The sequence below is a fragment of the Papio anubis genome, chromosome 15 (assembly GCF_008728515.1).
Source record: "Papio anubis isolate 15944 chromosome 15, Panubis1.0, whole genome shotgun sequence".
Taxonomy (NCBI): domain Eukaryota; kingdom Metazoa; phylum Chordata; class Mammalia; order Primates; family Cercopithecidae; genus Papio; species Papio anubis.
The window spans coordinates 25,014,731-25,027,610 of record NC_044990.1 but is presented as its reverse complement, the minus strand read 5'-3'; the positions used below and the strand labels follow the sequence as shown (position 1 = coordinate 25,027,610).

The 12,880-nt window shown below is 37.1% G+C and overlaps 1 protein-coding gene across 7 annotated transcripts in view; it reads right to left on the bottom strand.

Annotated features, from left to right (window-relative positions):
- Positions 1-12,880, bottom strand: part of LRCH1 (leucine rich repeats and calponin homology domain containing 1) — a 198,496-nt gene that overhangs the window by 91,687 nt on the left and 93,929 nt on the right. For all 7 annotated transcript variants that reach the window (XR_002518353.1, XM_009191913.4, XM_017951235.3 and 4 more), the window contains exon 2: positions 6,334-6,478. Coding sequence is in view for 6 of the 7 variants with exons in the window: in XM_009191913.4 (XP_009190177.2) it covers positions 6,334-6,478 (145 nt within the window). In the remaining variant the exon portion in view is untranslated. The remainder of the gene's footprint in view (positions 1-6,333; positions 6,479-12,880) is intronic.

Below are 12,880 nucleotides of genomic sequence, written 5' to 3'. Positions count from 1 at the left end.
TGAGACTCCATCTCTATAAAAAAATCTAAAAATTAGGTTGGCATGGTGGTGCATGCCTGTAGTCCCAGCTACTGGGGAGGCTAAGGTGGGAAGATAGCTTAAGCCTTGAAAGTCAAGGCTGTGGTGAGCCATAATCGCACCACTGCACTCCAGCCTGGGCGATGGAGCAAGACCCTGCCCCCCACCAAAAATGAAAATAAAAAAGAAATTTAACACTCACAAGCCACAGAAGTAATACCGGAAAGTAGAAAAGACTGGGAGTGATTAAAAACCACTGCACAGCAAAACTTTTAGGAGTCAGCTAAAGCACTACACACAGGAAAATTGTGGACTTAAATGCTCCTATAAGAAAAGAAAAAATCACTAGATCAATGAGCAAAATATCCAAAATCAAAAGCTAAGTTTAAAAAAAGTTATTAAAACACACCATCTTCTGTAAAAGTGGATAAAGAAAAAGAAAGAATGCACAAATTTATAGTATTAGAAATAAAAATGAGAACCAATTATAGCTACAGTAGAAATTTTAAAAATACAAAGGCCTTCCTTGTTTAAATACTTATTTTATTCCCTTGGAAAATCCCTAATATCTATTTTCACAATTATGAAACTGTCCTAAGGAGCATGGAATGCAATAGAGATCATGTTCAATAAGATAACAGAGGTGAAAGAGCTTAGTGACCTATAAAATGTCAAAGAAATATATCCCCCATTCATTTCTATTAATTATGAAATAGTGTAGCCTAGGGATAAACCACTTTCCTATATCCTATCTAAAGTTAAGCGTTGTTGAAGGGCTCAGATTTGATGGTGTAATGGTTAAATCTTAAATCCTATTTAGCTATTAAGAAGTAGTGGTGGCTGGGCATGGTGGCTCACATCTGTAAATTCTAACACCTTGGGAGGACAAGGCGGGCAGATTACTTGAGCTCAGGAGTTCGAAATCAGCCTGAACAACATAGCAAAATTCCATCTCTACAAAAACTGTAAACAAACAAAAAACACACACAAAAATTAGCTGGGCATGGTGGTGCACGTCTGTAGTCCCAGCTACTAGTGAGGCTGACATGGAAGGGTCACCTGAGCCCAGGGAGGTCGAGGCTGCAGTAAGCTGTGATCACACCACTGCACTCTAGCCTAAGCAACAGAGTAAGACCCTGTCTTGAAAGGAAGGAAGGAAGGAAGGAAGGAAGGAAGGAAGGAAGGAAGGGAAGGAAGGGAAGTAAAGGAAGGGAAGGAAGGAAGGAAGGAAGGAAGCGGTGGAGTGAGGGAGGAGGGAGGGAGGGAGGGAGGGAGGATGTGGTGGTGGTGATGATCCCTGAAATCCACACCTTTCATACATGTATGTTCTTTAAAAAAAAAAAAAATTCTCTCTTCTTCTCTACAGTACTTGTTACAGGACTTGGTAAAGTGCAGTGTTCTTAGAGGATATATAGTAAGTTGATTATTGATGAAATGGCAATGTTTCAGAGTGCTTTTATCTGTCTCATTAGACAAATAAATGCAATTTGGAACTGTTCATTTAGGGCTGGCAGAATAAACTTTGACAATCATATAAACAAAAAAATATATACAATTGAATTAGGAGTGGGTATTTACCTCAGTTCCAGAGCACTAACCTGCTGCACAAAGATCTTAACAACTCTATTAAGATCAGAAACAGAACTGAAAACAAAACCAACAAATTCTGACAGTACTCTAGTTATCAAAGTCATAATATCCCTTTTGTGTCGCTCTGTTCTTTTTTTCAATACACACACTGATCTGAAACAACAGCTATGATCCGGTGATATGTAATAATGGGAAAATCCTCTTTGGAAGTTATGCCAAGTATGAACTATCCTAAAAGGAATGGAATCTGATAAGAAACAGTCAATCATTCACGCAGTCACACTTCATAAAGCCTGTCAGCTACCAATGGCAACGGACATAATTTTACAGGCACAATAATTTATAAACACATTAATAATTTTAGGGACCACTGGCTACAGGTTCCACCTTGATAACAGATGCCCAAAGAGCACTAGAAAAGGCAAAGTTTAAACTCCACATGGTTGGCCGTGCACATGCACTGGATGACTCCAATGGCCCCTTCCATCTCTGCTATCCCGTGAAAAATGTTTTCAAATTTTAAGCCAGTTCACTTTCAAACTCCAGTTCAGTTCACTGTGTTTTTGGTGTCTTTCTGCTGAGCTGTCATTTCACAAAACAAAACCTGACTACCAAAGACCAGCTTGAAAATATACTTGAATATATACACTAAAGTTTTCTCATTCTCCCTTTGAATGAGGTAAGATCTTCATGAAAGAATGTGGGATACACATTTGTATTGAATGGAACCAAATTCCTCCTCTTTTTCAGTTTAGGAAGACACCATCAATTTTTTCATTTTTTTTAGAGAGAAGAAACACCATCCTACAATTGAGACTTTCTTTAAAATTGTCAATGCAGGGAGAGAAGACATTTCTTCTACAAGTAAGAAGAAATGTAGTTAAATTTAATTTTTAGTGTACAACAAAAAAAATACAAAGCCTGTGTTTTCTAAGGCAACCCTAGCATGCAAGACGCTTGACCCAATCCAAGATGACTCCTCAGTGTGACTCCCAAAGGAATGTGGGGATACTGGTTATGGGACCATCAGGAAGCTGGCTCTTTCTGCACATTGTTCAGCAGCCAAAAAGAATGCCAGGCTGCAGAGAAAGCAGCCAAAACAGATTCCTTTTATGGTGTGATAACATTTTGTTCAAGAGACCGCCCTGTTCTTTACAGGCAATGCTTCAGAACCCTCTCCTAGTAGGTGGGGAGAGGTTGGGACTTCTAATGAATATAGCAGGCCTAGCTGGGTGTATTTCACCCTAGAAAAGTAAAAGCACTCACCAAGAGTTCTGGAAGCAATATGATCAAATACTACACAGAACTTTCATTTCCTGGCAGCCGCTACCCGTGAGATGAGACTTTTTAACCAAGGTCCCTATTCTTAGATTCACAACACTCCTACTATTGCCAAGAGTTTTGCTAGTCTGGGTTATTTTATTTTCCTACGGTACATTTTCTTCATGAGGCTCATCAACAACAACCTCTCCAGCATCTTAAAATAGATTTTTAACTTTGTGAGGCTTTCCTGTGTAATTCAGGTTCAAAGTGTTGGTTCCTCTATAGGAACAAGTCTTGCTTAATCATTTTTATTGTTCTTGGCCACATTTCTTGGATTAAGACACTTTACAACAGGAAAAGACACAGTGGCACATATACTAAACTAACATAACCTTTTGTTGTGAACACCAAGAGGCAAAGATTAAAAGCCCAGATCCTTCAAACACAGGCTACATAAACAGCAATAATATTTTCCACAAACATAACATTTCTATCACGTGAGAAAATGTGAAAAATATGTAAGTGTTTTTAACTGCACTTCACAGTAAGGATTTTTTTCATGTGCTAACTAAATTTATCTCTAGTTTGGGACTAGAGGTTGTTGGCACCAAGCGGCCTTCTGACATTTAAAGACAACCTATTAGCCAAGAAGCTGGTTAGGCAGTGACATATCACCACCACCGCCACCACCACCATCATTGTCATCATCATTATCATCACCATCACTATCACCATCACCATCAAATATTTATGGCTGTTTACTCAGCTGAAATACACAATATACTCCAGAGGGTGTAATCAATTTTGAATGGTTCCCATGAATTCAAAGTAGCTTCATATGGCATCTCTCCTACTTTGGAATATACAAAATTAGTAATTTCTACATGTAATTTATTGAGAGGAGAAAAAAATCTAAATAGAGAGAGATCATGTTGATTTTAAGTATAGATAGACAAAATCTGTGAAAGTTTGAAAAGCAGCTTCTTTGCACTATTTCATCTAACAAGTCTTTCTTCTCAGTTAATAGATATAAGAGGAAAATTTCTAAGTGCTACAGAAAAGAAAGTATTTTGGGGTACTTGTTTATAAAATCAGACAAACTTGCCTATTTGTTAAAGCTCTTTCAGATCATACTATACTTGATATTGTCTACCTTAAGGGTGAGCTCAGAAGTAATTTACAGTTTATTTAATTTCAAGAAATTCACACCGACTTCCCCATACATCAAAATTAATGATACTGTCCTGCATTGATTATATATTTCTTTCTTGGATATATAAGTGTTTTTTTTTTTTTTTTTGGCGTGCTATCCCATTTATAACTACTGCAGAAAAAAAACACTAGATTAGCTCTTCTACAAAGCAGTGTGTTTACAGCATCCTAAGTCTCTGCGTACTTTTCAAGTGAGGGGATTGGCAGTCTCTCCCCAAAGGCCAAAAGTCAATGAAGTCCACTGCGTCCCTTCGCCATACCCAACAAATACACATTTTATTGTGCTAACTTAATAATATCCAGGAGGAGCAGAAAAGACATGAAAAGGCCACAGTGGCTAACCCTGGTTGTTGTGGAGGAGACATCACATCGTGATCACACACAGGCACGATATTCTGAGTTCCTCCTGCTTACCAGGCTTGGGGATGGCTGGGAGTGGGGTGCTAGTCTGTGGACAGGAAGAACTCACACAGACAACACTATCATGTGGATGATACTACTCAACATCTGAGAAGACTTCAAAACAATTTTATTAGATGACACTGGTATTTGGTAGTAAACAAATGTGGCAGTCACTGTTTCACAGATACTAATAAATCTTTTAGGAAAAAGCTACATTGCATTCAACATCAAATCACTCCCAAACTGATAAATATCTCAATTTCAAGGGTCCAATTCCTAGAAGACATGTTTCAACTATACCCAATAATCAAATAGGAATTAAAGGCCTTATAATTGAGTAACACAAGAGGACCAGCTTCTTGATTACTTTAAAGATTATTCTCATTAATATTTTTATTTTATTTTATTTTATTTATTTATTTATTTATTTATTTATTTATTTATTTATTTCGAGATAAAGTCTCATTCTGTTGCCCAGGCTGGAATGCAGTAGCACAATCATGGCTCACTGCAGCTTCAACCTCCCAGACCCTCTCACCTCAGCCTCCCGAGTAGCTGGGACTACGGGCGCACGCCAGCACACCCGGCTTATTTTTGTATTTTTTTTTTAGTAGAGATGGGGTTTCAACATGTTGCCCAGGCTGGTCTTGAACTCCTGGGCTCAAGGGATCTGCCTGCCTTGGCCTCCCAAAGTGCTGGGATTACAGGCGTGAGCCACCGCGCCCGGCATACTACTTTATGTCATACATTTATACTCACGTAATAAATTTTATAGGAAGTTTTAAAAATAATTTTATGTGTGCGTGTGTGTGTATATATATATGTATGTATATATAGTATCTGGCTTTCAAAAAGTTTAGAGGATAGCCACACATTTTTCTTATATCTTTATACAATACCTCAGAGAGGTAAGCTTTTTCTCATATTTTCTCTATTTGTCAAATTCCTTCAAAGAGCACATGATTCAATACGGGAGAACAGGTCTCAGACATGGTATTATTAAAAGTAGCAGAAGTGGACAAAGAAAAACAGAACAAAAACAAAATGACTCACGTACGCTGAAGAAAACAGATACAACCATGAAGCTAAAAATTAGACTGAAAACAATATTTAAAGAGTTAGATGCTTAACAGCCTCTTTCTATATTCTTTTTCCTTTCCATTACCAGGAATTCATCACAAAACACTGCTTATAACATACCACATGGTCCTCTTCAGCCATCATCAGTTTCAATGAATTCTCCATCTTTGCCTTAAAACATCCTCGGATCCATACTCCAATATATACTTCCTACCCATTTGAAAATATACTTCCTACCCATAGCAAACTTTGTACCTGGCTAGAGTTGTTCAGTGCTCCTCAACTTTCTTAAGAAGGCTTAAAGTGAATGGGCTCAATTAGTACTAGGTAGCAAAGCCCAATGTTATCAATAATTGCCAAAGCTCACCCAGGCTTTCTCTCTTTTTTTTTTTTTTTGATCCTTGTCTGTCCCGACAACCAAACTCTTTTTCACTTCCTTTATACTTCCTCCTCCAAAATCTACATGAATACTTGAAGACAACATAATTACAACCTTACAAATACCAAGTTGACAAAGAGAATAAATGATATAACTCATTTTTTTTAAAAAACCCTTGTCATATTGACATTCAGGGAAGTCTTGCACCAAGAGCAGTATTAACAACATTACAAATTTATTAGAAAAGTTATTACTTAAAACATCTTTGTGGGATCTACATCAAAGAAAAATCAAGAATTGCAAAGAGTGAAAAAAAATGGATAGAAATGAAAGCATAAGTTTTTTATTTCTTTCATTGAATTTGATTACAACTTTTATGTTTAACCTACCTCAAGTTCAGGTAAGTCAGCATCTGGAGATTAACGATGGCTTCAGGAATGACTCTGATACAGTTGTGATGCAGATTAAGAATTTCCAGTGATACAAATTGGCACAATTCCATTGGAACTTCAACCAGTCTGTTTTTAGATAAATCTATGAGAAAAGGAGAGAATATTTTCTCAATAAAATTTGAACAAAATCAATATACTTTCGTTAACCACAAACACTGTTTTTCTTAACATTATACATTTTGACCAACATTATCATTTTTTTTGCACCTCTGTTACTACAGCATTGTGATTTCTATTTCCTTTTTCTATTTCCTTGACAAATTCTGGAACACATGGGATTTGGAGAAGCAAAAATGCTGTTAAAACTTTTTAGCTCTCTAAAGAACTTTTTTTTTTGTTTGTTTTGTTTTTTTTTGTTTTTTTTTGTTTTTTTTTTTTTTGAGACGGAGTCTCGCTCTGTCGCCCGGGCTGGAGTGCAGTGGCCGGATCTCAGCTCACTGCAAGCTCCGCCCCCCGGGTTCACGCCATTCTCCTGCCTCAGCCTCCCGAGTAGCTGGGACTACAGGCGCCCGCCACCTCGCCCGGCTCATTTTTTGTATTTTTTAGTAGAGACGGGGTTTCACCGTGTTAGCCAGGATGGTCTCGATCTCCTAACCTCGTGATCCGCCCGTCTCGGCCTCCCAAAGTGCTGGGATTACAGGCTTGAGCCACCGCGCCCGGCCAAGAACTTTTTACTGTATCTAAAAATTATTTTATTTCCAACTCATTCTACCAGACAAGTATGTAAAATGCTATCCTTTAACACATCTGAACACATACATATTTACCGAAATTATTAATTCAAGTTTGCTTTTTTTTTTTTTTTTGAGACAGGATCTCACTTGGTTGCCTGTACCGGACTGCAGTAGCACGATTTCAGCTCACTGCAATCTCAACCTCCCGGGCTCAGGTGATCCTCCCACCCCAGTCTCCCGAGTAGCTGGGACTACAGGCACGCACCACCACGCCTGGCTAATTTTTGTAGGAACATGTCTTTTACATTCTTTACAAATGAACACATAACAGACAATAACCAAGTATTTTATTCACTAGAATTACTGAGAGCTTATAATATATAAGACTGAGATAAATTGTGTCTATTAAGAACTGATTCTATGAAGCACAATCAGCAGTAAAACTGGATACCACTGGGCAAATGTACCAAAGAAAACAATCATAGTCCTCAGAACAGTGTAATCATACAGTATGGCCTACAGTATTACCATCCCACTGATAAAATTATGCAATAGTCCTTAATATCTTCATATCTAAATAGTCTTTAATATCTTAATATCAAAATGAATGGGAGACGTGACTGTCAAATTCCATAAAACATAGAATATAAGGAAAGAACCACCACTTCTGAAAACAACTCAACAATAATAGATAACCTCACCCTGTATCAGGAGGGACTCAAACAGTAACTGAAGATTATCAGTAAATATGTAACATATACTTAAGGAACCATACCTTAGCCAAAGAAAACACAGAAAATGTAAATATGTCAATATCACAGATTAAATAGATGTTAAAGAGCCACCTTCCCTCCAATAAATAAATACACAAATAAGCAAAATCAGGACTAGTTAGCTTCAGAGGGACAATTCCAACAAACTTTTAAGGAATAATTTTGAGAATGATGGTTTCCAGCTTCATCCATGTCCCTGCAAAGGACATGAAATCATCCTTTTTTATGGGAGCATAGGGAATACAAAGATCTTATACTATCAAAACAATTCACCTTATAAACAGACCAAAGTAAAATAGTACATGATCATCTTCAAGGATATGTAAAAGGCATTTGGTAGAATACAACATTTATTTTTAAACAACCTTACTAAGGGATATTTTATATATTTTACACACACCAGCAAAATGACACAAAAGAAGACATATAATTTATGATAATAGCAAAAGGGCAAAATCCCCAGAAAATCTTAAGGAATATGCAAAATTTATTTATTTATTTATTTATTTGAGACGGAGTCTTGCTCTGTGGCCCAGGCTGGAGTGCAGTGGCCGGATCTCAGCTCACTGCAAGCTCCGCCTCCCAGGTTCACGCCATTCTCCTGCCTCAGCCTCCCGAGTAGCTGGGACTACAGGGGCCCACCACCTCGCCCGCCTAGTTTTTTGTATTTTTTTAGTAGAGACAGGGTTTCACCGTGTTAGCCAGGATGGTCTTGATCTCCTGACCTCGTGATCCGCCCGTCTCGGCCTCCCAAAGTGCTGGGATTACAGGCTTGAGCCACCGCGCCCGGCCGGAATATGCAAAATTTATATGACGAAAACTTTAAAATGCTACTAAGGCAAAATTTTAAAAGGTGATGACAATTATCTCAATTATATCTGTATATTTTAAGGCACTTCCAATTTAAACAAAAAAATACTTCCAGAATTTTAAAAAAATTGTGGGGTTATTACATCAGTTGATTCTAAAGATCTCACGGTAAAATAATGTGAAAATAGTAAAGTATTTCTCAACAAAGAAAAGCCCTGAGAGGATGAGCTCTCCTGAATATTAAAAACACATCATAAAGCAATGTGGTAGATAGATGGGAAGGTCAATGGCATGAATTACTAAGATGGGAAATGAGTCAAGAGACATACATATGGAAATCAAGGCCATGGACCTGACTGGTAGAGGTCTGCACAGCAGAAGGTGAGCATCAGGCTGGCAGGTGAAACTTCATATGTATTTACAGGCACTCCCCACTGCTCACATTACCGCCTGAGGTCCGCCTCCTGTCAGATCATCTCGGGCATTGATTCTCATCGGAGCACGAACCCTACTGTGAACTGTGCATGCAAGAGACCTAGGTTGCGTGCTCCTTGTTAGAATCTAATGCCTGATGATCTGTCACTGTCTCTCATCCCCCTCAGATGGGACCATCTAGAGCAGGAAAACAAGGTCAGGGCTGCCATTGATTCTATATTATGGTGAGTTATATAATTATTTCATTATATATTACAACGTAGTAATAACAGAAATAAAGTGCACAATGAAGTAATACACTTGAGTTATCCCGAAACCACCCCCCACTCTGGCCTGGGGAAAAACTGTCTTCCACAAAACCGGTCCCTGGTGCCGAACAGGTTGGGGACCACTGAAGTATGTAATAAAGGTGGCATTTCAAATCAACAGGGAAAAGACACAAGGCCAGTAGTTTGAGAAAACTGAATAGCCATCTAATACGAACAAATAAAAAAAAAACATGACTACCTATCTCGCACCTTTTATCTCAATAAAATCTAGATGAATGAGAGATCTACTGTGAAAAGCCGTAACAGCACCAGGACAGCATGGGTTGTGTTTACGATCTCAGAATGGGGAAGGCTTTGTATGAATAGTATAAAGCGAGAGTGCCAGATTCAACACACACACAAAAGTATGGCATTTTTAAATCAAAATCTTCACCATAAACATTTATGACAATCAAGGAATGGGGGAGGATGGAAAGTTCTACAATTCATAAACCCAATAGGCAAATTTTTTATACACAGAAAGAGTTTCTACAGTTGACAGAAATAAGACAAATCGTAAACAAGAAAAAAAAAAGATATGAACAGATGGCTCACAGAAAATGATATACGAATGGCTCTTAAGCATATGAAAAAAGGATCAACCACACTCAAATTAGAGTGACACAAATCACAACTACATGGGATAGTATTTTTCATCTATTAGAATGGTGAATATAAAAAAATCTGATAAACACATTGTAATATTGAGGCCATGGTGATGTGAATGAAGGACATTTTTCGGTAATATCTATAAATATTACAACTGCACATACACTTTAACCTAGCAGTCTTTCTTATCTACAGATATTCTTATACATATGCAAATGACCTATTTTTTTAGCATGGTTCCTTTTTTTTTCCTTTTTTTTTTTTTTTTTTGAGATAGAGTCTCATTCTGTCGCCCAGGCTGGCGTGCAGTAGTGTGATCTCAGCTCACTACAGCCTCTGCCTTCTGAGTTCAAGAAATTCTCCTGCCTCAGCCTCCTGAGTAGCTGGGATTATAGGCATACACCACCATGTCCAGCTAATTTTTGTATTTTTAGTACAGAGGGGGTTTCACCATGTTGACCAGGCTGGTCTTAAACCCCAGACCTCAGGTGATCTGCCCACCTTGGCCTCCCAAAGTGCTGAGATTACAGGCGTGAGCCACCACGCCCGGCTAGTATGGTTTCAAAGAGCAAAAGATGGAAAGAAAATAAAATACAGGACTGGTTAAGTATTAATATACCATTAACAAACATCATAAATATGCTAAAATTAAATCAATCGATATTAATATAATATTAATTCTATTTTGTGTGATGGAATGTAATATTAAACATTATATTCCATAATGGAATACTAATACTATGCAGCCACAAAAATGAATGAAGCAGCTCTATATGTGCTGATACAAAACAAACTTCAAAATTGATTCTAAATGTTAAAAAACAAAAAAAACAAAAAACAGTTGCAGGACAGTGCATATAGTATTTGCAGGTTTTAATGAATATTTACATAATTATTTAAATATAAGTAGATTATGTCTGGAAAGCTACACAAGAAACTGTTTAAAGTGGTTGTTTCTGGAGAAAGGATCTCTGGCTAGGCAGACAGGAGTGAATGGGAGGAAGACTTCTCACTGTAGATACTTCTGTGTCTTTAGAAATATCACTGCATTGCTTATTTGATTGTGATATCCAATATATACACATTATGATAACATATGTAATTGTGTGTATACATATCTCTGTCTCATTCGCCCATCAGCATTCTTATTCTTTCTCTGCACAAAGAATTTCGTTTCACTTAAAAAGAATTAAGGGGCCAGAGCAAACTGTGAATTTCCTCATATTAAATTAAGGAAAATATTGAAGCAAGCCTCCTTTCACAAATGTTTAGAATCTAAATAGAAAAGAATTCCAGAAGTCTTTTGCGTTCTTTCTTTTTGAACCACTTGACTAGACGTAGTGAACTTGATGTGCTACACGGCTGGAAATTTGCCCAGGAAACTTGTATGTGTTGTTTCCTTCAGGTTCAACTCCAAGGAAGTTCCACTGAGGGTCCAGTTTACATTCCAAACTTTACCTTTCCTGAGAACTGCTAGAACTATACTATCTAATTGAATGAACAAGATATAGAATATATGCGCGTAGAATATTTCAAGAACTATTTTAGGTAATGAGAGTGCTTCTGTGATTTCAGTGTCACTAATGTTTCTTTAAGCAAGAAGAAAATAGTATTTTTGTAGAAATACTGTCACATAGCTACGAACCTTTTAGAGGACAACGAGGCATAAAATTAATAATAGAAACCACTCTAACCTGAGAGCAGAAGACTAGTTCTAAATCTACAACCACCTGAAATGTTTGAGAAAGTTGCTCAATTTTCTAGGCCTTTGTTTCTGAATAGGTAATATTAAAGTATATAAAACTAGATGAGTTCTAACATTCTTTTCAGAGCTAAGATTTATGTGAATAAGTCAAATTTATTCTGAATTCAAATATTTTAAGTCAAAAATATTCAAAATCCAAGAAATTTTGTTTCATCATCATAATTAATAGCAGCAGTTAAATATCACAAGAAGTTATAAAATACAAACCCACCAATACTGTAATTAAATATTCACATATTATGTTAATAAATTTGACATTTCACTGTAGAATATATATTCCATCATATAATCTGAATTTTAAAAGTGTTCTGTTTTCAAACTTGGGAAAAATGTAATGGTAAGACAAATAAGTTACAAAATGACTTACAAATTCAGCTAATATTCAATTCTGGGCTAAACTTACTAAAGGCATCATTAATAACCATTTGCTAAAAATGTGCTAGAATACTGCACGAATTAGCGTATCAGTCTGGTATTTTCATTACTATTTACAATGCATATTATATTTGCTCTCCCCCCTTCTTATCTTTTCTTCCATAATCTCCAGGTTTAAAAGGAAACTCTGGCTTTTTTTTTTCCAAGTAATTTCTTCCCTGGCTGTCTGACTGCATCCCAGAAGCAGCTGTGCTAAGGGCTGGTCAGAGCCTCTCAAGGGATGAGATTAGTCCTGCTAGCTGAAAGGAAAAGGAGGTTTACCTGATACAGCCTTCATTTTCCCATTATTTTAAGTTGTGTCTGATCTCTTTTAATTCTTGTTTTTAATTATGCTATTCTATATGTACTTTTTTAGGATTCCTTTCTGAAAGGAGCCAGGCTACACATTACACATTCATAAAGTTATAAGGTAACAGTGAGCTTCTGCCATGCCCAGGCCTACATTGCTGGACAAACAGGCAGACCAACTGTCCACTGAGTTAGTGACAGTTCACCTATGCAATGGGTCCCCTGTTGTCTTGGGTTTGTGTTACAATTTCTACATTAACAAGGATGAAACTCTATTACAAAATCTACACACAGCTTAGACACTTTCACTGGCTATACAAAAACAGTTCCCCAGATCAGCACTGCCCAAGTTAAAACAAAACAGAAAAACAAAAGCTTTCCTTTTTT